Below are 27,378 nucleotides of genomic sequence, written 5' to 3' on the forward strand. Positions count from 1 at the left end.
AAAATTCACATTGAATCCTAACCACCAAGGGTGCATGGGAGGCGATTAGATCCTGAGGGTGGAGCCCTCATGAATGGAATCAGTGCCCTTATAAGAGACATGGGAGAGACCCCTCACCCTCCCGCCATGTGTGGACACAGCAAGAAGGCACTGTCTATGAACCCGGGAGCTGGTCCTCATCAGACATCAAATCTGCCGGCACCTTGATCTGCGGCCTTCCAACTTCCAGAACTGTGAGAAATTCAGTTCTGTTGTTTATAAGCCACCCAGTTTATGGCATTTTGTTATAAGCAGCCAGAATAGACTGAGACAATTTATTTTACCTCTCAGCAGTACTCAAGTAACCAATCTCTCCTTTGTTAAGCACTCCTTCCTCCATCTCCTTTGCCCACCATGTTCCTCTTCTGTATGTTGAGGTTCCAAGAGCTGGATATTTCTTTCCATCTACCCTCTCCCTTGTGGTCTCATCCATTCCTGAATCTGTCAATCATCTACAGACTGAGGACCCCCAAATGTATTTATCCAGCCCAACCTCTCCTCTGAGCTCCAGGCTTTTATATCCACCTTTCTACTGGTCTCACCTTTAAATTTCTTAAAGGAACTTGACACGTTCAAAATCAAATTCTTCCCATTTCAATAAATGGTACTCTCAACTGGCAATCTAAAACCAAAACCTAGCAGACTCTTTCCTGAAATCACTGGAAGTATTAGAATAAAAAGTGTGACATGTTTCAAAATTATCAACTCTATAAACAAATTAATTCAGTCTCAGAAATGAATTAGTGACCCAGTAGAGTATAGGTGACTCACTGACATCCAGTTCATCAGCAAGTCCTGTCATATCTGCCCTGAATCCTATCCACTCCCCTACATCTCAGTTCCCTCATCTGAGCCACCATCAACCTTTTATCACAATATCATAAAAGCATTTACTTCCTAATCTATCAATATCCAACTCTTGCCTTACTCCGTTATATCCCATAGACAACAACCAGAGGAATCTTTTTAAAACATAAACAGCATCCTATCACTCCCTTATGTGCCCCTCCATGCTTTCCCATCTTACTGGGACAAAGCCGAAACTCTGACCTTGATCATGACCTATGGCTTCTGCGATCTGGTCATGACCCTGCCTACACTGCTGGGTGAACACGCACAGCTCATGCGTGTCCCAGCCTCTGCCTTTGCTGGCCTGTCCATGTCCTAGTGCTTTTCACACATTAATCACCTCATTCATAAGGACTCCAGGTCCACCCCTGCAACCCACATGCAACCCCCAGCATTCTCTACCAGCGAGCCCTCCTCCCTTTCTGCTTATCCACACAAACGAACTGTAATTGTGTTTGTTTTCTTCTTTCTTATTAGGGCTTTAGTTCAATCAATGTACGCAGTGTTCTGGCACCATGTCTGCACCAATAAATATTTATTAAGGGAATGAAAATTCAAGGCATTCTCTCCCCTTACAACCCTTCTGCCTCAAATTCACAATGCTTGAAAAGTCCCCTTCATTTATTCCTCCTAGCAGCTTTTCTCTCCCCAATTCCTGATAGGAGAGGACAGGAATTCTTCCCCCTTCCCTTCCCAGAGCGTACACAGCCTTCATATGTGCACTCAAGATAAAGAAGCAAGTGTGAGCTACCTTTGGGAGGATGGAGATGGAAGAACCCCGAAGGGACAAGTCTTGCTTGAGTCTTGTGCCCTCCGGAGCTGCTTCTGGCAGTAGAGGGAGGAGGCTTAGGAGACGCCATGTGTCAGCCTTTTAGCGTGAGTGCCAGGCACCTACCCTTTAAAGCAGACACATTCTAAAAGAGTGGGACGACGGCATTCTTGCCTATTGACTGGACTTTTGAGCCATGAAATACCTCAGGCCCTTGGCTAAGCCCCGTTGCTGCTACAAAATAGCAAAGAATGTGCATGTGTGCGTGTGTTGTGAGTACGTGTGTGTAGTGAGTGTGCAAGTGTGTATATGTGTAGTGAGTGTATAAATGTGTGCAAGTGTGTTGTGAATGCATGTGTGTTGTCTGTAGTGTGTGTTTCATGTGTATTGTGAGTGTATGTGTGTTGTGTGTAGTGAATGTATTACGTGTGGTGTATGAATGTGTTGTGAGTATATGTGAGTGTACATGAGTTTGTTGTGTGCATGAGTGTCCTGTGTGTGTAGTGTGTTATGAGTGTGAGAGTACATGAGTGTGTTGTGTATACTGAGTGTGGAGTGCTGTGTGTGTAGTGTGTTATAGTGTAAGTGTACATGAGGATATTGTATGAACATATGTGAATGTGAGTGTATGAGTGTACATGAGTGTGTTTTGTATGATCATATGTGTGTTGTGTGTGAGTGTACATGAGTGTTGTGTGTTGTGGGTGTGTGAGTACGAGTGTACATGAATGTGTCTTGGTGTGTGTATGTGAGTGTACATATGTTGTATGTGTATAGTGTGTGTGAGTGTACATCAGTGCATTGTGGATGTATGTGTGTACTGCATGTATGTGTGTACGTGAGTATATTGTGAGTGTATATTAGTGTGTTGAGTGTATACAGTGTGTGTGAGTGTATGAGTGTGTTGTGTATGTGTGTAGTGTATGTGCGTACATGTGTGGTGTATGTATTGTGAGTGTACATGTGTTTTGTGTGTACACGAGTGTTATTTTATGTGAGTGTATAGTGTGTGAGGGTACAAGTGTGTGTGTTGTGTGTGTATTGCATGAGTGTACGAGTGTTGGGTGTGAACGTGTGTGTTGTGAGTGTATGTCAGTGTACGAGGGTGGTGTATTGAGTGTATGCAAGTGTATGTGACTGTGTTGTGTCCATAGTGTATATGAGTGTACGAGTGTGCTTGTGTGTGTGTATTGTGTGTAGTGAGTATATGTGAGTGTACATGAGTGTGTATGTGTGTTGTGAGAATGTATGTGGGTGTGAGTATACATGAGTGTTTTGTATGTGTGTGGGAGGTATAGGTGTGTTGTATGTGTTGTGTGTGTATGTGTGTTGTATGTTGTGAGTGTCTGAGTGTACATGAGTGTTGTGTGTATGAGTGTTTGTGTGTATTGTGTGTATGTGGGTGTGTTGAGTGTATGTGAGTGTACATGAGTGTGTTGTGTGGTGTGAGAGTACAAGTGTGTGTGTGTGTGTTGTGTGTATGTTTTGAGTATGTGAGTATACGTGAGTATATGTGTATGAGTGTATAGTGTGTGAGTGTACATGAGTGTGTTGTGTGTTTCGAGTATACAAGTGTGCATGTGGTGTGTCTGTGGGTGTCTTTTGAGTGTGTGTGAGTGTACATGCGTTGTGTATGTGTGTTGAGTGTATGTGTGAGTGTATGGGAGTGTGTTGTATGAGAATGTGTTGTGTATATGAGCGTGTTGTGTGTGAGTGTACGTGTGTTGTGAGTGTATGGGAGTGTGTTGTGGGTGTGTATGAGTGTGTTGTATGAGTACGTATTGTGTAGTTGAGTGTGCGTGAGTGTGGGTGGGTGTGTTCATCATCTTTGAACCTGGACCTGATGTCCTGGAAAGGAAAGCAGGGCATGGAAGACTGCGGAGAGAAACACAGGAAGGTGGAGTGGAGAACAGGGGCAGGAAATCGCAAGACCAGCATTTCAGAAGCGATTTTCTTCAAGAAAGCTTCCCGCGAATCTTGTCCTCTGGCCTCTTTAGCTGTGCCTTTGAGCTGAGAGATGACGTGGACCAAATGGATCCTGTCTCAGACAGCCTGGCAACAGCACTTCTGCAGAAACTGCAGGGCTAATTCTCCCAAGCTGTAGTTGGTACGCTTCCAGGAACAGAATCATTGGAAGGTGCTGCCCTTCTCTTTTCTCAGCCGCCGGCTGAGAACCAAACTCAGACACCGGGATCCGTTGTTGGCCGAGATCATACCTCGGGAGTTTAATTTGAATTCAGGATCTGAGAACCACTTTTCCAAGGCAGCAGGCCCCACACCTCCTGTCTGCAGACGGCCCAGGCTGACTGTGGGACGCGTTCCTGTGCAACTCTCCACCAACGCTCTCTGCATTCGCTCCAGAAACATACGGGCAACTGATTTGGAGGGGGATGCTTTTCCTCTTTTGTTTTAAGAAGTAACCAACAAAATCTAGTAATCGCAAAAGGGTGGACACGGCCTCAGACTAGGGGCCAGGAGTCCCCGGTGTTCTGCCTTGACTTTGCCTTGTAGCATTGACCTTGGGTTATCCATTTAGTGTCTCTCCTCTAAATTGTTTTCACCTGGAAGGCTGGGCAATTCTTGCTGCCGCACTTGCTTCTCATGGATTTGAGAAGATTAAAGAAGACAAGTGTGAGAATGCCTTGAGAACGACCAGAACCTTTCACAGATGTAAAGCATTATTATCCACAATAATATTAACACGGAGTGAGCCTCTCTGCAAATCACCGTAACTATATATTTTAACTAATCAACTTCAATGAAAAACACGCTACATCAAAAAGGAACATATCCTACTGCGTTTGTCTTCGTAAGGCCTGTGAACTTGCAACTTTCAGTTTCATGTGACAGAAAATATTTTTTTCAGTCCACATTTCAAAAGGAAAGAGAAAATTTTTGCTATAATTTTACTCACTTTCATACCCTTACTGTACTGCTATGCTCATTACATCCCTGTTGTAGAACTGTTAGATAATTTGAGGCCAAAAACCCCTTGATCAACATTGATTTTTACAGTAGTAATGAGAGCTGCTTTTTATTGAGTTCTGAACATGGGAAATAGGAGCGCAATAACACCTTGTTCTGCCCAACGCTTCCAGCTAAGTAGTTTCACTTCCTCATTACAGATAAGAAACTGAAAGCCCAGAGAGGTTAAGTTCCTCCCCAGGTTAAAAGGTAGTAAGTGTCAGACCACTAGATTTGAATTCAGGTCTCTCTGAGTCTAAAATCTATGGTTTTACTTTAAAATAATACTATTTCTCTGTGAACTATGTTATTGCCATCATCAATAAAACATACTGGAACTCTCATTTTAGACTATGAAATCAGATCAACAAGTAACATAGATTTTTGAAGGCAAAAGTTAGCTAATTGGAATAGATTTGTCGATACCCAAATGGTTTCGGGAAATGAGTTTTGAGGTTCTCAATCCTGTCGACAAGGCAAAGTACAACCCGTATTTATGGTACCACACTAACCCTGGCTTCAAATGATCTGTGGGCTGGGAGGGATAAGAATTTGCTTCCAGAGAAAATGAAAATGGAAGCATGGGGGAGGGCTCTTTTATCTAAATGTTTATGTTGATAATTAGTCTCTGGGTTAAATTACACATTTACTGCAAGTTTTTTAATACTATTTTCACTCCTCACATATGACAATGGTCCCCAAATTTGGCGACACATCAGATCATCTAGTAAAATTTCTAAAATTCAAATATCAAGGTCTCAGCCTAGATCTATTGGGTCAGAATTTCTCTCTATTTGTCAAATCTCCCCCAGGCATTTCTGACAGAGCTGGTCCACTGAATCACTGATGTGTTGTGATTTATGACCTTTCAGAATTGATTCTTTTTAAAAATCCTAACATTACATAGTCCTTAGACCATTTAAATCACTTGGCTTTTTCTCCAGTAGTACTAAATTATAAAAGCTACAGTTACTGAAAATCATAACTTTCTATAATTATGACTCAGTGAGTAACATACACATATAAATGTTTGTTGACAGTCAAGGAAGAAAAAAATCCTAACTGCCATCTATTTCCCACATTCAGACCTCATGTTGCAACTTTCTCCCAAAATGGATTTTACATCGGAGCCATAAAGATCTAAGAGCTCCTTGCGGGAGTACTGAGCCAGGACCCCTCTAAGACCACTAGAACTACCCCTTCTAGCCACTTTGAAAATAGGCTCTCCTGCCTATCTGATAAATGCCTGCACAAACTATCAATAATTTACTCTTTTCTATCATGACTTTTCATAAGAAATATTTTTCTGTTACTGCTATAAAGAAAAAGTATGTTTACTAAACGTAGTTTGTTATTTTTCCCATATGTTAAACAATTCATCCAGAGTCATAAATAGACAAGAAGAATGTCACCCACAATGTAGAAACAGAGAACAAGCATGACACAGCATAGTTCAACGTTAAAAGTGTGACAAGCAACAGTAAAGTTCAGTGTTAAAAAATTGCATTAATATGTAATTGCAAATATCTGAAATCAAATAGGTTAAAAATCATCTGTAATTAACAACCAACCAAACAAACGAAAAGAAGCATTCAGGTCCAATTTGGTGTACAATTTATTCTAAGAAAAATCTTTAGCATTTTAAATTACTTAACAAGGTTTGTTCTCTTAAATGTACATTATTTCCTTTCTAAAAGGCAGAATTATTTACATATTATTAGGTGGAGTTTTTAAAACTAATCATCACGTCAACCTACTAGCATATTTCTTCTTTTTCCTAGATGAGGAATATAGGGTCAGAGAACAAATTTAATAAGGTTCTGTATGGTCTTGTCACTGCTGTGTTGATTTTGTGACCTAGAAAACCAAACCAACTTTTAATGGCCAATCAAAAAATTGTTTGATTAAAAAACTCTTCCAGAAAATCTTTCAGGAAGGGAAGACTGACTGGATCTAGACGTAGTTGAACTAGGGCAAAAAATTGTAGGTTTATTTGAAAACTACATTTGAATTTTGGGAATATACATGCTAGTGATGGAATATGGAAACATACTGATAAGTCTGGGCAAAATAAAATTGCAAGTAACCCCACTGTTTGAAAATGCATAGACTTGGCCAACTTGAAAATCAGCCTGTAATCAAAGGGTTTCGTGACTCCTCTCCCTTTGAGAAACATGTAGAATAAATCAAAGATTATTAGTTGGTATTCTATAGCTTTTACTACCTTAGTGTTATAACATTTAATAGTTTAGAATGTTGAGTAATTGGAGTCGAAATTATTTTCTTTTGTTGAGAACACTTTCATAGGGACAAAAGCTTAATCTAGTTCCTGTAACTAGAGGTTTTTTATGATGTTCTCTCACATTTCTATATGGTTTGGGGAAGAGAGGGTCTACATAGATTTCATTTTTATTACAGGTCAGCATTGAGCTATACAACTAACATAAAGAGTATATGATGAATACATTTTGCTCAAATGACATTTCCTGGTAATTTTTTAAAGTTTTATTCTAAAGAACTCTTTCTCCTGTGTTGTCTTCCTTTAACAGCCCACTTTTCCTGTAGGTCCCGCGATAGGGACAAATACGGCTATTAGCTTTGCTCCTTACCTAGCACCTGTAACCCCTGGAGTTGGGTTAGTCCCAACGGAAATTCTGCCCACCACACCTGTTATTGTTCCCGGAAGTCCACCGGTCACTGTCCCGGGCTCAACTGCAACTCAGAAACTTCTCAGGACTGACAAACTGGAGGTACTTCAATTCTATTTGTGTTTTGAGATGCATTTGTGGTAGAAGTATACTTCTGTATAAGTGATTGCTTGTAAGATGTTAATTCAGTCCTGCAAAACAGCCATGTAAACACACACACACAAACTCTCACCTAAAACCCATGCATTTATAACTCTATGGTTTGAAGTTAAGGCCAAGTATAAAGGAAATTAGTCTATGGAAAAGACTAGTTTTAACACAAACAAAAATCAGCTGCATGGAATATGCGTTTAAGGGAAAAATATTAAACAATCAATGGAACAGTGACTCAATCATGATGCAGCCTATACAGATGGCTCCAGGTCCTGAAGGCCTCCTCATGTCAAGATCTAACCCTTGCAAGACCCTGGAAAGTTCTGGAAACTGGCGGGCAGGAGCCCAGCAACCAGGACAGCCAAGGACACTCAGGGAGCGTGGTGGGAGGAAGTGGGACTACACCTATTTACCAGCTGGTATGATCATATTTCAATACCTCAAGAACAAGCATGGCTGCTCTAGTATGTTCTGGCATATTAGTTCTGATTGTGTTGTTGCTAAACAGGGGAAATTGGAGGATAAGTAAATTTAGTTTTTTATTTTGTTTTGAGACAGAGTTTTGCTCTTGTTGCCCAGGCTGGAGTGCAATGGCCCAATCTCGGCTCACCACAACCTCCTCTGCCCAGGTTCATGTGATTCTCCTGCCTCAACCTCCCAAGTAGCTGGGATTATAGGCATGTGCCACCATGCTTGGCCAATTTTGTATTTTTAGTAGAGACAGGGTTTCTCCATGTTGGTCAGGCTAGTCTCGAACTCCCAATCTCAGGTGATTCACCAGCCTCGGCCTCCCAAAGTGCTGGGATTACAGGCATGAGCCACCACACCCGGCCCATAAATTTAGTTATTAATTGAGATTTTTCTTTAACCTCAATTGTTCTATAATTCAAGAAAACAAGTTCCTATGTATAAAAAAACATTCTTAAGTTATGAATCAAACTAAACCTCCTGTACTTTGTTAGGTAAAATTTCTCTTTAATTAGAGCTATAAAACTCATCTATCTTACTGCTATATCCCTGTGATATTCACTACAGCATTTTATAAGGGTGTATAAAGATTCTCATAGATTTTTCAGAGAGCTCCTTTAATTTCATTACTGATTAAAGGTGTTAGGTGACGCATCCGGTTAGGACGTAAATACACAGTGCTTTCTGTTAGTGGGATTATTAGAGAATGTTCTTTCAATGTGCATTTGTTTAAATATTAACCCAATAAACTTTGAGGGCAATAAAATGTGGCTGCCTAATAACCTGTGAAAGTTTTAAAACTCAGAATTTCAAACTGCAAATATTTTATAGGATATTTATTTTTTAATTTAGTTTCCATCTGGATGCCCAGATGAAGAGAATGAAACTCTAATTGTTACTATTTTGAAAAGATCCAGCCTATCCTTGTCAATTACTGTATAGACCTTTCACAGGACTGGAAAAGTGTTTTGGGCTCCACCTGCTGGACCCACGGAGCTTTTGTGTTCAGTATGTGACTGTATTTTAGAAAACAAATTAAATCAGCGGAATTGGGAACAAATAGTCCTTCCCAACAGGGCTGGTAGACAAAGACATGTAAAAATGAATCACAATGATTTTAGCAGAGCAACTTTTGGTTCATTTCAAACCAGGAATTAAGTCAGCTGCACACAGAGCACCTTGGTAGGAGCTTGAGGGCTGGTCCACACTTATGATGCTATCAGACAGAAGTCATTCCACTGATGGAGGAAGGCTTGCTCAGAATCTGTGGGAACATCTTAGTGATTTTTTATTTTGTGCATTTTATGAACTAAAGATAAAATGTTGGCTAATATCCAAGTAGGAGGAAACAATTAACAATCTGGTGATTCATGCTGTTACCTTCAACCTGGCCTGGTAACTGGTCAGTGAAACAGTATTTCCTAAGTTTGTCTGACATTCACAATACTTGAATTTCATGTCAGGGGCCCTTCATATAACATCACTAATGATCAACATGATGATCACTTACATATCCACTTTGGAATTGGAGCCTAAAAAGAAATAACTTACAATTCTATGCATAATTATTTCCTGCTAATATTTATAAACAGAGAAGAATTATATAAGCAATATACATATGTTATGTATGCTATTTCATGTTATCTATATTCAGGGAATAATTAAGAATACTCTTCAAATTCTAAAGAAATATTTTTTCACACAGTAAAATCTTGATCCACCAGAATTCTCAGGGGTGGAGAATCCTAGTTACTTGAGATTTCAGGATAATTTAGCATTAAAGAATTTTAAAAATAAACTATTTCCCTACATTTCTTTCTCTATATCTCTTGCCATATTTCTCTCTTTTGTCTTTTTTTTTTCTTTTCTGTGCTGTCAAAAATAGTATAGTGACCTTAAAAATGAAAATTTTGGTGTCTTAGATATTGTTCTTCTGATTTATGATTATGTTATCTTTGTAGAGCAGGAGAGAAGGAGTGGGAAACAGGAATGTTCAGCTTCACCCCACCCCACCTCCTCAGAGAGAGGAGGAACATGTTTGTCGTCATTTTCCCTGATTCTTTTTGTACAGCTATGACCTGGTAGCTTGATCGATGGTGAAATTATCCCTCCACACACACAAAAAAACCTATAGCATTCTCAGAATTGTCATCCGAGTAGGAGATTGAAGATATAGAGAGAGGTAGATAGATTATGGGTGATTGGTAGACAATAGATTATTGGTAGGTAAGCAAGTATATACACAGGTAACTAGATTAGATAGATGATTAATTAATTGATAGATTTTAGATAGATAAGTAGATGATAGATGATGGCTGGATGGACAGATGATGGATGGATGGATGATGGATGGATAGATGGATGGATGGATGGATGGTAGGTAGATAAATGGTAGATAACATTAGTAATTGCAGTTTTTACCATTAAAATAATTATCGATTAACAGATAATGGATGGATGGATGGATGGGTGGATGGATGGATGAATAATAGATAATAGATGGATAGATTGATAGATGATAGATAATAGATGATGGATGTATGAACAGATGGATAGATGATTGGATAGATTGATGGTAGATGATAGATAAAGGAATGGATGCATGGATAAATAGATAGATGACAGATGATAGATACATGGATGGATGGATAGACAGATAGATAGATAGATAGATAGATAGATAGATAGATAGATAGATAGACAAATAGATAGATAGATAGCTGCATAATATGCCACCCAGGGACAATGGAGGCCTTGTTGCTTTTCCTTTGTTATTTTAGCTGAACTGCAGATTTCGGATTATTTTCTCAATATAGATTTTCACCCTAGAAAAGGGGGTAGAACAAAACTCAAATGAGTGTCTCAGAGATTGTGGTTACCTGGGTTCTGGATAATCAGTCTTTTCTTATCACTGGTTCAAGAGCCACCATTGAAAGCGAGGCAGCCTCCGCTCCTCCCGCGGTGGCCAGGGCCGCAGGGGCGCCTGGGCTCAGGCTTGCCTCTGCAGCGCAGCTCTTATTCCCTGTCTTAGGTATGCAGGGAGTTCCAGCGAGGAAACTGTGCCCGGGGAGAGACCGACTGCCGCTTTGCACACCCCGCAGACAGCACCATGATCGACACAAGTGACAACACCGTAACCGTTTGTATGGATTACATAAAGGGGCGTTGCATGAGGGAGAAATGCAAATATTTTCACCCTCCTGCACACTTGCAGGCCAAAATCAAAGCTGCGCAGCACCAAGCCAACCAAGCTGCGGTGGCCGCCCAGGCAGCCGCGGCCGCGGCCACAGTCATGGTAAGTGCGGCCGCCCGCCGCCCCTGCACCCTGGCGCCTCTGCGGAGGCCGCTCCAGGCTGGGACTTGGATGTTCTTCCCAACACTCGGGAAACATGGAAGGCTGCTATTCCTGCTGCTCCGCTGCCTAAGTTTTGCTGTTGTTTTCCCCCTTTTTGTTTTGTTTTGTTTTCCCCTCCTGCCCTTCTTCAGCACAATAAGTAAATCCCTCAGGTGCAGGGAAAGTCCTGGGGTCCCTGAGCTCCGTTCCCCACTCCCAGGGCAGCGGAGATTGAGTGTGCTCACTTAGGGTCTTCTTAAGAGAGGCTCAGGGCCTTGTAATGAACATGAAGGTGGGCACTGCTTCAGAGAGAGGAAAGAAAGGCGCATTTCTGCACCTGAGCAACCAGCTCCTTGGAGCAGCCGCGGAGGACAGCTGTGGCCTAAGAGAAGCCCAGCGAGTGATCTGGCTTTTCGCTACTCCCATTCTCTCCTCCTCTTGCACTTATCACAAGGGCAGTGCTGGTCACATTCTCCACCGCAGTGAGATTTTATGCAGAATAGCAATGAATGAAACAGATGAAAGTGGAGCCATCCTGGCTGATGCAGAAAAAAAAAAAAAAAAAAAAAAAAAAAAAGACCTGTGACCTAGGCTTGCTTCCCTGAGTCACCTACTGTCATTAGAGACCAGCAGTACATCATTATCATGGCCTGGGAGGCTGCTCAGAATCTCAGGGAGCCTAACTGTCCCTTAGAGACCAGATGCACCATTATTAGGATCACCCAGAAGCCTGTGGAGCCTCCAGAATCCTCAGCCTCGCCCCAGACCTCAGGGAATCAGAATTTAAATTGTAAAACATCCCCCAGGTGTTTCGTATGCACATTAACATTTGAGAAGCACCTGCCTAGACACTGCTTATCAAACTTGGCTACATTTTGGAACAACCTGAAGGGTCTGACCTGACATCTGTCCCTTTCCCTGAAGTTTCTTATTTTCTTATTTAGTTGGTCTGGTGTGGCCTGAGCAGTGACATTTTTTTTTTTTTTTTTAAAGACAGGGTCTCTGTCATCCAGGCTGGAGTGCAGTGGAATGATCAGGGGTCACTGTAGCTTTAAACTCCTGGGCTCAAGTGATGCTTCCACCTCAGCCTCCTGAGTAGCTGGGTCCAGGCCCATCTAAGTTCTAAATTTTTTTGTAGAGACAGGGTCTTGCCATGTTGTCCAGGCTAGTCTCAAACTCCTGGGATCAAGCAATTCTCACATCTTTACCTCCCAACGTGTTGAGATTACAGGTGCGAGCTTCCACAGCTGGTGACAGTGGCACTTTTTAAAAGCTCCCAGGTGATTCCAATGCACCACAAAGTTTGAGAACCTCTGCATCAGGTTGCAGAAGTTTCTAATTAATTTGTTTTCACGTGAGTTCTCTGGCTTATCAGAAGTCTGTGTTAATATGTGATAGGCACTATGCATTCATTCTTTCAAAAAATTTAATGAGACCATGCATCTGGCACTTGCTGGGTAGAATAAATAAATCAGGCAGGTTTCCTTGCCCTCAAGGAGTTTGGAGTTAGTAACTGAGAGCAATAAAATGCTCCTCAATGACATGATAGAAATGCTTAATCGGGTCCAGAAGGCATGAAGGACTCAGTGGTCAGTCCTCCCTCAAGAAGGAGAGCTATGACTGCAGAGATGAAAAGTACAGTTTGAAAACACCTTGTTCTAGCTAGCAACCACCACCTCATACACTGATTACTGATTAAAGTGGAAGGGTAGCTGTCACACAAACAAGTTCACCATTACTCAACATTGTTTGCACAAATGTTTATTAAGGCACGGACCTGCAATCAGTGATAGGGATACAGCAAGAAAGGCAACGTCTGCCCTGAGGTAATCACCACTGGGTGCGGAGCATGTGGTTATAGAGACCTTTCCAATCTGAGCTGCTTATTTCCATGCACCTTGAGCACAGGGCGCTTCATCTAAATCACTGTTTTTGTTTTTGTTTAATCTCTGAGTCCTTTTCTTGTCCATTTAGTGTCCTTTCCTCTTGTCCTTCTCATGCTTATGTTATTGGACATAATGCTGATTTTTCTGAGTGTGAATTCCTATATATGTGGAGATGTATGTATCTACACAAGAGGGTCAATAAAAAATAGAGAAATTCTCCCCTTTTTTGTTCTAGTAAAAGAGTAGTTTCCAAAACTCATTTTAATTGGGAATGGGAAGGAGGGGAGTAAACTGATCACTTAAGGCTGATAAAAAAGGAATTCTTTTAGAGCACAAATGAGGCCCCTGACACATTTTGCCAATGTGGAATCCATTCTACTATCCACCTAGTGAGGATCTCAGCCCATAAGAAGTAAGATTTTTTTCATTGTAATCATTATTTTAGGCCAGCTCCAACTTATCATAATTGGTGTGTTGATTGATGGGCACTAAGAACATATTTTTTCATACAATTTGTTTGTTTGTTTTTTGAGACAGAGTCTTGCTCTGTCACCCAGGCTGGAGTGCGGTGGCACGATCTTGGCTCACTGGACTCTACTTCCTAGGTTCAAGAGATTCTTAGGCACCAGCCTCCCGAGTAGCTGGGACCACAGGTGCATGCCACCATGCCTAGCTAATTTTCGTATTTTCAGTAGAGATGGGCTCAGGAATGCCTGGGTTCAGAAACTTCAGACCCACCAGGTCACTCTCTTCTTTCCCTTGCCTACTTCTCTTACTATAGCCACACCATTCTCTAAGGTCAGCTTCTCTACAGGACCTGGGATCAAGGCTTTGGACATCTATAGGGATGCATTCTTACATCTTTTGACAAGGGAGAGAATGGTGTCTTTTATACCAGCTCAAATTAGATATTGGGGCGGGGGAAGAAGTTAAACGTCATTTTGGTGGCTGTCCCTGTGGTCAGTGACAGGATGCTGTGATTGACTCAGCCTGGGTCCCAGTGGCTATCCTTGGTCACTGAGGTATGGAATGAGGCCCTGATAATATGAAAATATTAGTCCTTCAAGTAAAAGCATATCACAAAGATATTGTGGGTTTGGTTCCAGACCACTGCAATGAAGCCAGTATCACGATAGAACAAATCACATGAATGTTTTGGTTTCCCAGTGCGTATAAAAGTTATGTTTACACTATACTGTGGTCTATTAAATGTGCAAGAACATTATGTCTAAAGAATATATACACACCTTAATTTTAAAATATTGCTTAAAAAATGCTAACCAACAATCTGAGGTTTTAGTGAGTCGTATCTTTTTGCTGGTAGAAGATGTTGCCTTGATGTTGATGGCTGCTGACTGATCAGGGTGGTGATTGGTGAAAGTTTTGATGACTGTAGTAATTTCTTAAAAATAAGACAACAATGAACTTTCCCACATTGATTGACTCTTCCTTTTATGAAAGATTTCTCTGTAACATGCAATGTTATTTGATAGCATTTTGCCCAGAGTAGAACTTCTTTCAAAATTGGAGTCAATCCTCTAAAACCCTGCTGCTACTTTGTCAACTAAGTTTATATACTTTGCTAAATCCTTTGGTGTCATTTCAACAATGTTCACAGCATCTTAGCCAAGAGTAGAACCCATCTCAAGAAACTACTTTCTTTGCTGCTCCATGAAGCAACTCCTCAGCCATTAAAGTTTTATCATGAAATTGTAGCAATTCACTCACATCTTCAGGCTCTACTTCTATTAAGAATTCTAGTTCTCTTGCTATTTCCATTATATCTGCAGTTACTTTCTCCATTTAAGTCTTGAACCCCTCAAAGTCTTCCACGAGGATTGGAATTAACTTCTTTCAAACTCCTGTTCATGTTGATATTTTGATCTTCCATGAATCATGAATATTCTCAATGGCATCTAGAATGGTGAATCCTTTACAGGTTTTCAGTTTACTTTGCCCAGATCCATCAGAGAAATCACTATCTATTGCAGCTACGGCCTTACAAAATTTATTTCTTAATTAATAAGACTTGACAGTTGAAATAAGTCCTTGATCCATGGGCTGCAGAATAGCTGTTGTGTTAGCAGGCATGAAAACAACATTAATCTCCTTGTACATCTCCACCAGACTCCTTGGGTGATGAGGTACATTGTCAATGAACAGTAATAATTTTGAAACAAATCTTTTTTTTCTGAGCAGTAGGTCTCAACTGTGGGCTTAAAACATTCAGTAAACCATATTGTCAATACATATACTGTCATCCAGGCTTTGTTGTTTCATTTCTAGAGCATAGGCAGAGTAGATTTAGCATAATTCATAAAGGTCCTAGAATTTTCAGAATGGTAAATGAGCATTCAACTTAAATTCACCAGCTGCATTAGCTTCTAGCAAGAGTTGGCTGCTGTACTTTGAAGGTTTGAAGCCAGTCTTGACTACTCTGTAGCTCTGAAAGTCCTAGTTGACATCTTCCAATATCTGGCTTTTTTGTCTACATTGACATCTGTTCTTTAGTGTGGCCACCTTCATCAGTGATCTTAGCTAGATTTTCTGAATAACTTGCTGCAGCTTCTCCATCAGCCCTTGCTGCTCACCATGCACTTTTATGTTATAGAGACGGCTTGTTTGCTTCAACCTCGTGAACCAATCTCTGCTAGCTTCCAACTGTTCTTTTGTATCTTCCTCTCTCTTTTCAGCCTTCATAGAATTGAGGAGAGTCAGGACCTTGCTCTAAGTTAGGTTTTCAGCCAGCATAGTGGCTCCTGCCTGTAATCCCAGCACTTTGTGGGGCAGAGGTGGGTGGATCACTGGAAGCCAGGAGTTTGAGACCAGCCTGGCCAACATGGTGAAACCCCATCTCTACTAAAAATACAAAAATTAGCTGGGCATGGTGGCACACGGCTATCATTCTAGCTACTCGAAGAGCTGAGGCATGAGAATCGCTTGAACCTTTGAAGGCAGAGGTTGCAGCGAACTGAGATCGTGCCACCGCACTCCAGCCTGGGTGACAGAGTGAGACTCTGCCTCAAGAAAATAAATAAATAAATAAATAAATAAATAAATAAATAAGGCATTGGTTTAAGGGAATGCTATGGCTGGTTAGATCTGTCCAGCCCACTAAAATTTTTTCCACATCGGCAATAAGGCTATTTTGCTCTTATCATTTGTATGTTCACTGGAGTAGCACTTTTAATTTCCTTCAAGAACTTTCCCTTTGCAGTCACAACATGGATAACCTTGGCACAAGAAGTGTAGCTTTTAGCATATCTTGGCTTTCGATATGCCTTCCTCACTAAGCTTAATCATTTCTAGCTCCAATATGGAGTATGTATTTTAAGTAATAATGTGTGTCTCTTTCTTTCACTTGAACACTTAGAGGCCATTTAAAGTTATTAATTGGCCTAATTTCAATATAATTTTGTCTCAGAGAATAGGGAGGCCTGAGGAAGGAGAGAGAGGGGTGATAGCCAGTGAGTGGAGCAGTCAAACCATGCATGACATTTATCGATTAAGTTCGCGGCATGGTTCATGGTGCCCCAAAACAATTAAAATAGTAACATCAAACATCACTGATCACAAATCATCATAAGAGATATAATAACATTAAATTTTAAGATATTGTGAGAATTACCAAAATGTGACAAAGACACAAAGTTATCACATGCTGCTGGAAAAATGACACTGATAGACTTAACATAGGGTTGCCACAAACCTTCAATTTTAAAAAACTGAAGTATCTGCGAAGTACCATATAACAAAGTGCAATAAAACAACCTATGCCTGTACTTATTAACACAACATATCAAGGTACTAATAATGACCTTAGGGCTGAGCCCTGATTTCATCTGCCTGTTTTCTCAATGGACCATTTCTAACATCTGCAACCAATATATACTTCAGTCATTAAAGGAACAATGCACCTAGCATATGTCAGTGGTAGATGACCTGGGCTGATGGGGATAAGAGGGAAAATGGCCATTTACACAAACAGGTCATTTCCCTGCTGCATTTCTTCAAGTCAAAGCTGTACTCTTCTGTGTACCCTTGTACACATTTTCACATTACATTCATGGTTACATTCCACAAGCTGCATACAGATTATTGCAGTGGATGCCAACAGTGTTAGTTACCATAGTTTCTTGGATTGTTACACCGTGCCCAAATTTGGAGTTCTGATAAGTCAGAGGATCTTGCAGCATCGTCAAAGACAACCCAAAGGAATGTAGTTTCAGAACAAAAGCCAGGTTCTTTCTGACAATGACATGAAAATTACTGAATCTGTCATGTGTTTTTAGTTGAAGTGAGACGCTCATTTGAAACCAGCCTAGGTGCTGTTGGATAAAGTCAAAGTATTGCTACTCTAATGGCAAAATTACTCAGTTCATGGAAGAAAAACTATTATTTTATTTCCTTATTTAAAAGGACAAACAGGAGTGATGAATGCAGTTAGAAGATATTAATATTCCATTCACCTGACTTCCATATATAAACCCCAAGCATTTCCAGGGTACAATTTTTATTATTGTTTGGAGATTTCCCACTTATTTTAATTAGATGCTTAAAAAGAATGGAAAGTTTTGACTCCAGAATAAAAGACATTTATTTCCTTTAGAGTCTTATTCTTTTAAATACTTCTTAAAACATAACCATCACAATCACCAGAATTTTTTAAACATGAGAATAAGCCAGACAGAACTTTTCTTTGGTAGTGTTAACACAAAAGGTGTCTGATCTTCATACAAGCAATCTTTGTTCACATACACCAAAATGGAGTGACACAAGGAAAGAACCATTTTGCAAAAGGAAACAGGACAAGCGGCCATCAGCTAGATATGTTTTGATTGTTGAGGAAAGTCTGTACAGGAACTTTGATTGGCATCCTACTTGTCTACCTTCTTTCCTACTTTAAAGTGACAGCTCTGATTATTGTTGTCAGTGTTTTCTGACCCCTCAGATTTGGTCTTTGCCTATCATGCCTGATGTGGGCAGTTGGTTCGATTACCTTGACTTGCAGGTGGATTGGTCCTCAATTCAAAAAAATAAAAGCCTAACTGCCCATAGGACCTCCTCTGACTCATCACCCATGCTCACCAAACTGGAGAGGCCCAGAGAAGCAAAGGCTCAGAATGTTGGTGATGCCAGCCAGATGGATTCCAAGTGGCTGATACATAGTGAGGACTCAATTAACTGTCTTGGTGCTTAAGGAGGATCTTAGGATACACTGGGCTTGGTGATCTATGAGATCTGTTCTAAGCCTGAAGATCTTTCAATGTAGGTAAACATATGCCAGCAGTCAAAATCACTGAAAACTGAGCATCTGTATATGAAAATGGTACATTATAACATGATTATTCATCCACATGGATTTTTAAAATACATTCTCCACATACCTGCTTCACCGTGTGAGATGAACAGCATGTTAATATGCACACCCCACCCTCCAAGACCTCAGTGTTTACTTAAAAAGGAGAGATCTGCCTCTAATAAAGAAAACTCATGCCATGGAGTGATAGAAAGAGATACATGTCACTGTCCTGCTCACTCTAGTGTTCTCAGTTTTTTTACATTCCTAGATTATTCTAAATTCTATGGAAATTAAGTTTCATCACACTAAGACCAGAAGAAGAACATTAACCTTCCAGGTGACAATCCTAAAGGGAAATGTTTATTATTTTTCATTGTACTTGGAGACTTCATTAAATGGTTCCTTGTTAAGTCAAATTTTTGTTCATGAATATCAGCCTTTGGAGACACAATCGCTCTTCTAGTTAACATGTCGGAAAAGATCAACCCATTAGTGGATTCATTCTGTAAATACTTAGGATTGCAAATGGGAAGGGAAAAATTGAGTCCAGAAAGTTAAGGCCAAAATGATTTTGAGTTTAACGATCCAGTTCACGTTCTCAATGTGTTCCATGAGAATAGGCTTTGTAACCTTCTTCAGCTGACGCAAATTAACTGAAGCTCGAAAAACAAAACAAAAGAAAACCCTGCACTGCTTAACAATGCAAAGCTGTGCAAGGATGGAAGATTTGAAACAAAAATGGCATTATGGAAGTTACATGATGTCAAAGTTACATGCAAGGAAAGAATATCCAGTACACAGAAGTTTTGTCAGCTCATTGTTTTTAATGTTCACAATTGTACTTTCACAACATTGATTTCATGTTATTCGATGACCCTGATCAAAACTACCTTCCAAAACATATTCTTCTCCATTGGCCATTCTAAATCTCTTCTCTGCCTGTAGTTCTTTCTACTTTATTTCTAGTCTCTTCCCCTCCACAGCTCTCCCCTTATCCCCTATTATCTCCATACTTTTTATCCTGAATTATAAAACAACAATAAACATCCTTTATCCAGGAAAATGTCATTAACTGTTTCCCATTTTAAAGGTTTAGTACTATCTCATGTCAAATGACAAAGTTCTATTTCAAAACTTTGGAATATAATATTTGTATTTATTAGACAAACCTTAGGGATTTACCTATTGTGCTAAACATAGAAAAGGGTATTTCATTTTTTATTTGCATTGGAGCAATTCCTTTGAATTATTTATTTGCATAGAATTCCATCATAGAATTTTTAATTTTGTTTTTTTTTTTTTTACAACAATTAACAAAGAATAGGAAAATTTTTCATCGTGGTCTAAATCAATCCATATTTGTTTTTATTTCAGTTGTTTAAATGAAACTGTCTTCCCAAAATTATGGTTCTAAGTTAAAGATATTATTTTACTTCTAATCTTTCAAGCAGTTCTTTCTATTATTTTTAGCTGTTTGCTATTTTTAGCTATTGTATGTGTTCTTTCCAAGAGTTCCACTTTTCATTAATGGGGTTGCTCACTGACTGTAGCTAAAAGTACAAATAGAATTACTAAATAGAAATTATTTTGATACCGGGGGACACTAAATACCTTTTAAAGGGTATTTTCTTAGTATAATCCGGTAAGTTGTTTGAGATAAATGAAATGAACATTTCAAATGTAGTAGAAAACAGAATGGATGATAAGTTGGTTGTTAGAAACAGGATGATGGAATAAAAGTGGGGAATTCTGGAAACTCACTATTTAAATTCAAGACACTAAATTTGGAACTTTAGTCCACATGACAAGACTCACACTAGCAGAGTGAAGACAAGAATTGAGACAATTATCCACATGATTCAGACAAAAAATAAAGATCCAAACCCAACAGTTTCGCCTAAATAATCTTGTGTTTGAATATTTTTTTGCCTGAATTTTTTGTCTCAGTTCGCCACTTCATTTTGTTAGGCTAGCTATGAATTTTAAATTATTTTTATGAAAAATTTCAACTTGGGTCTTATCCTTACTCGATGGATTCATTGTTTCATATTTGAAAACTAACTTATCAGAAGTTCTTCGATCCTATGGCCCTTACAAATTTTGCATTTTTTTCTGAAGCAATATAAAAAATGCTTATGGTGTGTATGCAAGCTGCTGTTTTAATTAACTTTCCTGAATTTCAAACATCTATATTTTACTCTCTTATATGCTTTTAACTAAGGTATAGTAGATGCATTTTTGCTTCAATACTAATTTAAGGTGTAATATTCATTTCTTTAGAGAACATTTTTGTTGTTGTGCATGCCTAGTGTTTTGTACGTTGTATATTGCATTCAGAATATTTTTTTCCTTCTCACCTATCCACAATGCAATGCCGTTCCCATGATGCACCTCTGCTTGCTGTTTACCTGTATGTTAATTCGCTTGAATCCCATTGGCCCACTGCCATCATGTGCTCGCTGCCTGTTATTAAAAGACTCAGTCGACTGCCAAAGCAATGAAGCGACCTCTCGAAGCAACTGTAGACCTGGTACTTTGACCTTTCACCTTTCGCTTTGCATGTAGCTTTTCAGAGAACCATCTGAGATTTGTATTACTTGTAAAATATTGGTTGCGAACAATCATTATTATTAATTTATGGAAAAAATCCAATAAGGTGTTTAGCCATCTCATTCTCATACGTAATCTGTGAAATAAATTAATCCTAACAAATTTTAATACCTTTTCCAAAAGAGTGAAGCAAATTTAAATTATTTGACTCAGAAAATGTTCATTATAATTCTTATTAACCTTTAAATTCAAGAAATTGCCATTTAGTTAAATAAAAGAATAGGTATTAATAATAACACCAATGCTTCCTCCCCCTTAGAATAGTTTAACTCATTTTAAAAGCTGAAGCCATTTTTTTGTTGTTGTTGTTGCTTGATAGTTTTTCTTTTCCTTAGTTGAGATGCTACCGTTTTGGGTTACAGAAATCATGCTTTCGCTCTCAATAACAAATTCTCACTCATTCGACATTGCCGCTGTTTAAATTAAGGTGCATGGCAGAGGCATCTCCTTAGCTGTCATTTTTAAAAAGAATGTTGCAATTGATGATCTCTATGAACACAGAAGTTGTGTTTGCTTTAAGTTAGACATATCTTATCGAATTCTTCATTTCTAGGCCTTTCCCCCTGGTGCTCTTCATCCTTTACCAAAGAGACAAGCACTTGAAAAAAGCAATGGTACCAGTGCGGTCTTTAACCCCAGCGTCTTGCACTACCAGCAGGCTCTCACCAGCGCACAGTTGCAGCAACACGCCGCGTTCATTCCAACAGGTATGTGCCCTTACTGCCCTATGTCCTGTGCCCTTCTGGTCATGTGCTTTCTTCTCATTTCTTTAAGCTGTTTGGTGGCATCTAGTTTGCTTTTGAAGGTATAATACAGTTTGAAATTCATCGTTGTCCTAGCTATCTAAATGTATTTACCTTACTTTGAATGATAGCTAAAGACTGTTAGGATTCTAAAGCCAAATATTTGATAGATTGAAAAGACAGATTTAACCCATGAGAAACAGAGAGCAGTTAGGGCTTTTGGTTTCTCATATTCACACAAGCCCTGTCAAATTGTTTATGTAAATAAGACCTTTTATGTGTGACAGTTGAAATTTGTCGTTAACTCTGAATGACCTAAAAAATAGCAATTCCAGTAAATACTAACCATTTTTTTCTATTTCTATTCAGAGCACTAAAACAATGAGACTATTCAAATTAAAGCAATTCTCTACTCATATTTTTATATCCATTCTATCTCTTTCTCCATCCTTCTCAACTTTCACCAAGTTCACAAGTATATAGAGCTCTTATCCTCAGTGTCTAAGCCAATGCCTGATACTATTACGTACCATGTGCATTAACTATGATTCCACTAAAAGATCCATTGTAATAGTCATAGAATCTTAGAGTTTAAAGGACTGTTAGTTGATCTCCTCATCCAGATGATTGTTTTACAGATGAGAAAACTGAGGCCCCCTAAATGAGAAGTGACTTTCCAAGGTGCCACAACTAATGAGAAAAAGAACTGAGTTTCCCTGTGACCAACTCCATTTACATCACATTCTACCACCCAGACCTGCCTCTATATACACATACCACAGAGTTCTCCTGAAAAAAGAAAAGAGCAGATAAAAGTGAATTTTTGAATAAGTGACCCCAAAAAGTCAGATTAAAGTAAAAAACCAAAAGTATAAAGCATGTCATCCCTCCCCTATTTGCACCGACATCTCTAACCACAGATACACACACGCACACCATATGCAAAGATAGTCACTGTAATTGACTTCGGTTTTCACCTTATAGTCAATGTTAGAAGCAGGGGATAACATAAGCCCTGGTGGGAAGACCATCCATTGAGTTCTTTGTGAGTCAAAATTCTTCAGCCCACAACAGTGAAATGAAGGTAAATATAAATGAATAACAATTCTAACAAAAAGAGTTTTTTGATTCAAATCCATAAGTTTGAACTTTTCCAGCTTATTATCCATTTCCTTAAATCCCATAGCTTATCAGAGTTAACATCAGAGGGAGGTAAAATATTTCTGTGATATTCTTTGTATAAAATCTACACTTTGAAATGGATTAGTAACCTGTGAACAATACATATTTTAGTTAAGATATAAATTATGTGAGCAAAGTGGTTTTTCAGTGTTTACTTTTCTTATTTTAGTTTTGAACCTATCTTAAAATCACAGACTTGTAGAAGAAATCTCTAATGCAGTATTTATTAGGGGTTCACTCTTGCCCTATTACAGCTTTAATTAGTGACATCCCAGTGCTGTTACAGCATAGCAGTGTTTTAACATGTAATCTACTTGAGATAACACATTTGTAAAATAATTACTAGAAGGTAAACTTACGTTAATGTCCTGTGTGGTTTCTACAAAGTGTCTCATTATAGACCTCTTGGCCACTAGATATTTTATGATAAAAAAAAAAATTAAGGAAGAATATACCGAGGGTAAAAATGTAAAAGGAGAAGCCTGTTTCTGAAGAGTGGATGTTACTGCCATTACCATGTCCTGGGAATACCTATGGAGCTCTGGTGCTAAGCCTGCCAAAAGACCCGGAAGCCCTCCAGCACATGTTTAATTCTCCAACCCAATAATGACTGATTTGTTAAATCACTGAAAGAATCATCACTTTAAAGTATTTCACCTGGAAGCCTTTTAAACATTTCCAAAGCAAGGATAAACAACATCCCTTATGCAATGACCTGATTTTTGTTGATGAAATGTATTGCATGAAGGACCCATGCGGCTGCATTGGCTGCTGTGGTTGTGTACTTCCGCCCTCTGGTGGATTCTTTAGGAACAGCTTAAGTGTGTCTGGCAACCCTCAATACAGTGGGCTTTGGAAGCCAAAAAGTGGGTCCTAGCACACCAATACAGTGACTAGAAGGGTTTCCATTTCTTACAAGACATGAATATCAGAGTGAACAAACATGTGGATCTAGTGTTCTGAAATGGTATTTCAACTGCTAAGAATTTTCACATTTCTCTTAAATGAGGAAAGAGAAAATAATTTTATTAAAAGGAAATTAAAATAATCTTTAACCCACTTAAACCCGTACCAGGAATTTTATTGTTCATTATAGCTCAAGGTTTTGCTTCTGATTTTCTTTCTTATAAGCCACATTTTCAACTTTATTTCTAAAATGATAAAGATGATAATCACTCATTGTTCATCATTGTTGATTTGAAACCTCTGCAAATCAAGTGAAGATATTCAAAAATAATTCTTACAACTTGGTACATAGAGGACCCACTACTTTTAAATGAACAGATTTTGATTTTTCTATAAATGTTTTACATAAACATAAATATAAAACAAAAAAGCGTTTTGTGTTTTCCTGAAGGTTGCCCTTGATCAAAAACCATTCATAGTTAAAGCTTTTGATATGATACTAAAATTCTCCCATTGACACAATGTGAATTTGGATTTTGGGAATTCTGCCTCCAGTTTGCAAAGATATTAATATAAAATGTTATGCAAAATATGAGAGTCTTCTCCCAAACCATGCTAAGATCATTATTGCCCTAGTTGATGCCCTAGTACATTTGCCGTGGGTGGAAGTTTTCTTTTTTTTTTTTTTTTTCTTTTTTGATTGGGATTATTTTAACCAAGTAGTTAGACTTTTTCTTTTCTATGTTAGGAAAGTGGCAAAACCACACACACTTACAAAAATAGCAGCATAATAATTCTTGGCATTTCTCTGACAGGTTTATTCTAAGTTACTGTAAGTGTTCTTATAGACATTATCTCATTATTCTTCAAGATGTTGCAGTTCTGTTAGTGGCAGGCATGGTTATTTGCATTTTGCAGATGGAAAAACTGAGGCTGTGTCTACACTGCAAAGTGGAATACATAATTAACGGAACTACCCAGATAATTCTGGCTCACAGATATGACAGCTGAAATATTTGTGCAACTGAAGCAGAAAACATTTGAGAAGTCTTTGTTCATAGTATTGGTGCCTTAGTGAAATGCTTCAACTGATCAGAACAAAGGCAACCCACAGAATCCTTCCTTGATTTATTTCATTACATTGAAAGTACAGAATAAGTAGTACAGGGGACAGTGTCCAGATATGGCCTAATGATGAGAAATGTGTAAATGTTACATCAGATTGTCACATGACTTGGTGAAAGATTGATCAGTGTTTAGTGGCATCTATATCTGCATAAGCACAACAAAATTTATTCCATTCAATTCAGCAAACATACCTTGAACCCGTAGTATGTTCTGGGTTCCAGAGCCAGTAATGAGAATACAAAAGAGTTCATAATGAGGTGAAAACCAAATATTATGCAGAGGATGAAACAGTACCTGAGGGTCTGGGCAAAGCTATTCAAGAGTGAAGGAGAGGGGACAATGAATTATGCCTCCAGCATGTGCACCAGGTGGTGGTTACGAAGGATATGGAGAAAGAAGACTTTCCGAAGTAGGAGAAGTTTGCCTAGGAGTTTGAAAGAGAAGCAAGATTTTATCAGAGGGGGAAAAGCATCCCAGTTGGGACGTGGGAAGAGTGTACTTGAAGAATAGAAAATTGTCCATCATAACTATAACATAAAGTATATACAGGGTGTATGCAGAGAGTAGAGGATGGGAGTGTTATAGAAAGGCAGAGATGTGGCATTGAGTAAGGGAGCCACACATGCATAAGCTATGCATTTCCAATATTCACAGCATTATTAGGCCACTTAGAGAGAGAGGCTCATGGAATTAATTTGGTTAAGGATTTCAGCCACATCCAGGACTGAAGCCAAAGTGACATGACTGATCCTAGCCCAGTGCAGCTGTGGGAGCTGTGGATTATTTGCAGTACCATTGGTATTCACATGCATGGCACAGCAAAGCTCTCCAAGAGACCCTCCGCTCCACATTTGAATGAAAGAAAAATAAGGGCATTTTTATAGGTGTAACTTTTTTTTTTTTTTTTTTTTTTTGAGACAGAGTCTTACTCTGTCACCCAGGCTGGAGTGCAGTGGCGTGATCTTGGCTCACTGCAACTTCCGCCTCCCAGGTTCAAGCGATTCTCTTGCCTCAGCCTCCTGAGTAGCTGGGGTTACAGGCATCTGCCATCGCACCCGCCTAATTTTTTTGTATTTTTCGTAGAGACAGGGTTTTACCATCTTGGCCAGACCATTCTTGATCTCCTTGACCTTTTGATCCACCCACCTCGGCCTTCCAAGGTGCTGGGATTACAGGCGTGAGCCACTGCACCCGGCCAGGTGTAACTTTGAATCCATCCATGGTTGACTCTAAAACGCAGCAACTCACAAACTGGGTATTTTATTAAATTTTAGAAACAAATCACTCCCAGCACACTTCTTACTAATGGCGGAGAACATTCATTCAACACATTGACCACCTACTATGTGCCCCATAGACCTAGACAGACAAGATCTCTGCTCTCCCAGAGTTTACAAGAAAGGGGGAAAGGTCAATGTTCAACAAATATCCATAGAAAATACAATTAGAATTTATTTATTTATTTATTTATTTATTTATTTTGAGATGGAGTCTTGCACTGTAGCCCAGGCTGGAGTGCAGTGGTGCGATCTTTGCTCACTGCAACCTCCACCTCCTGGGTTCAAGTAATTCTCCTGCCTCAGCCTCCTGAGTAGCTGGGATTACAGGCACGCACCACCACGCCCAGCTAATTTTTGTATTTTTAGTAAAGATGGGGTTTCGCCATGTTGGGCAGGCTGGTCTTGAACTCCTGACCTCAGGTGATCCACCCGCCTCGGCCTCCCAAAGTATTTGGATTACAGGTGTGAGCCACCGTGCTCGGCCATTTTTTTTATGAGTACAGGTTGAGTACCCCTTGATCCAAAATGCTTGGGACCAGAAATATTTCAGATTTTGGATTTTTTTTTTCGGATCTTAGAATATTTGGATTACATTAACTAGTTGAGCACCCCAAATTTGAAAATCTGAAATCTGAAATGCTCCAAGAAGCATTTTCTTTGAGGGGCATGTTAGCACTCGAAAAGTTTCGGATTTTAGAGCGTTTTGGATTCAGATTTTCAGACTTGGAATGCTCAACCTGTACTATGAATGAAAAAGTAGAGTTCAGTGAGATTAAAAATAGAAACTGACTTGATGGCATGGGGAGGTAGGTAAAATAACAACTGAGCATTTTCTAAAGAAGTGACATATACCCTGAGATCTGGAAGATGAAAAAAGTGAGGTGAAGATTATTCTAGGCCAAGGGGACAGCTTGTGGGAAGCTCAAAAATAGGACAAATGTGTAATGTGTTCAGTTCAAAGAAAAGAAAAATTAATCTGTCTGTATCATGGTGCCAGGGAAGAGAGGTGTAGGAGGGCCTGGGGAGGTAGTCAGAGACTAGACCACAGGGGACCTTTATCCTAAAAGCAATGAGAAACCACTGAATGGTTTCCAGCGGAGGAGTGGCCAGGCCTGCA

The 27,378-nt window shown here is 39.3% G+C and overlaps 1 protein-coding gene across 5 annotated transcripts in view; it reads left to right on the top strand.

The window, feature by feature from the left end:
- MBNL2 (muscleblind like splicing regulator 2) overlaps positions 1-27,378 on the top strand; it is a 171,332-nt gene that overhangs the window by 112,967 nt on the left and 30,987 nt on the right. For 4 of the 5 annotated variants that reach the window (XM_025364029.1, XM_025364026.1, XM_025364027.1 and 1 more), the window contains exons 4-6: positions 7,171-7,371; positions 10,922-11,185; positions 21,576-21,729. In XM_025364029.1, coding sequence (XP_025219814.1) covers positions 7,171-7,371; positions 10,922-11,185; positions 21,576-21,729 — 619 coding nt within the window. Of the gene's footprint in view, positions 1-7,170; positions 7,372-10,921; positions 11,186-20,888; positions 20,943-21,575; positions 21,730-27,378 lie in introns of all 5 variants that reach the window. The other variant, XM_025364025.1, reaches the window with a different exon arrangement.

This window comes from Theropithecus gelada, chromosome 17 (assembly GCF_003255815.1).
Source record: "Theropithecus gelada isolate Dixy chromosome 17, Tgel_1.0, whole genome shotgun sequence".
NCBI lineage: Eukaryota > Metazoa > Chordata > Mammalia > Primates > Cercopithecidae > Theropithecus > Theropithecus gelada.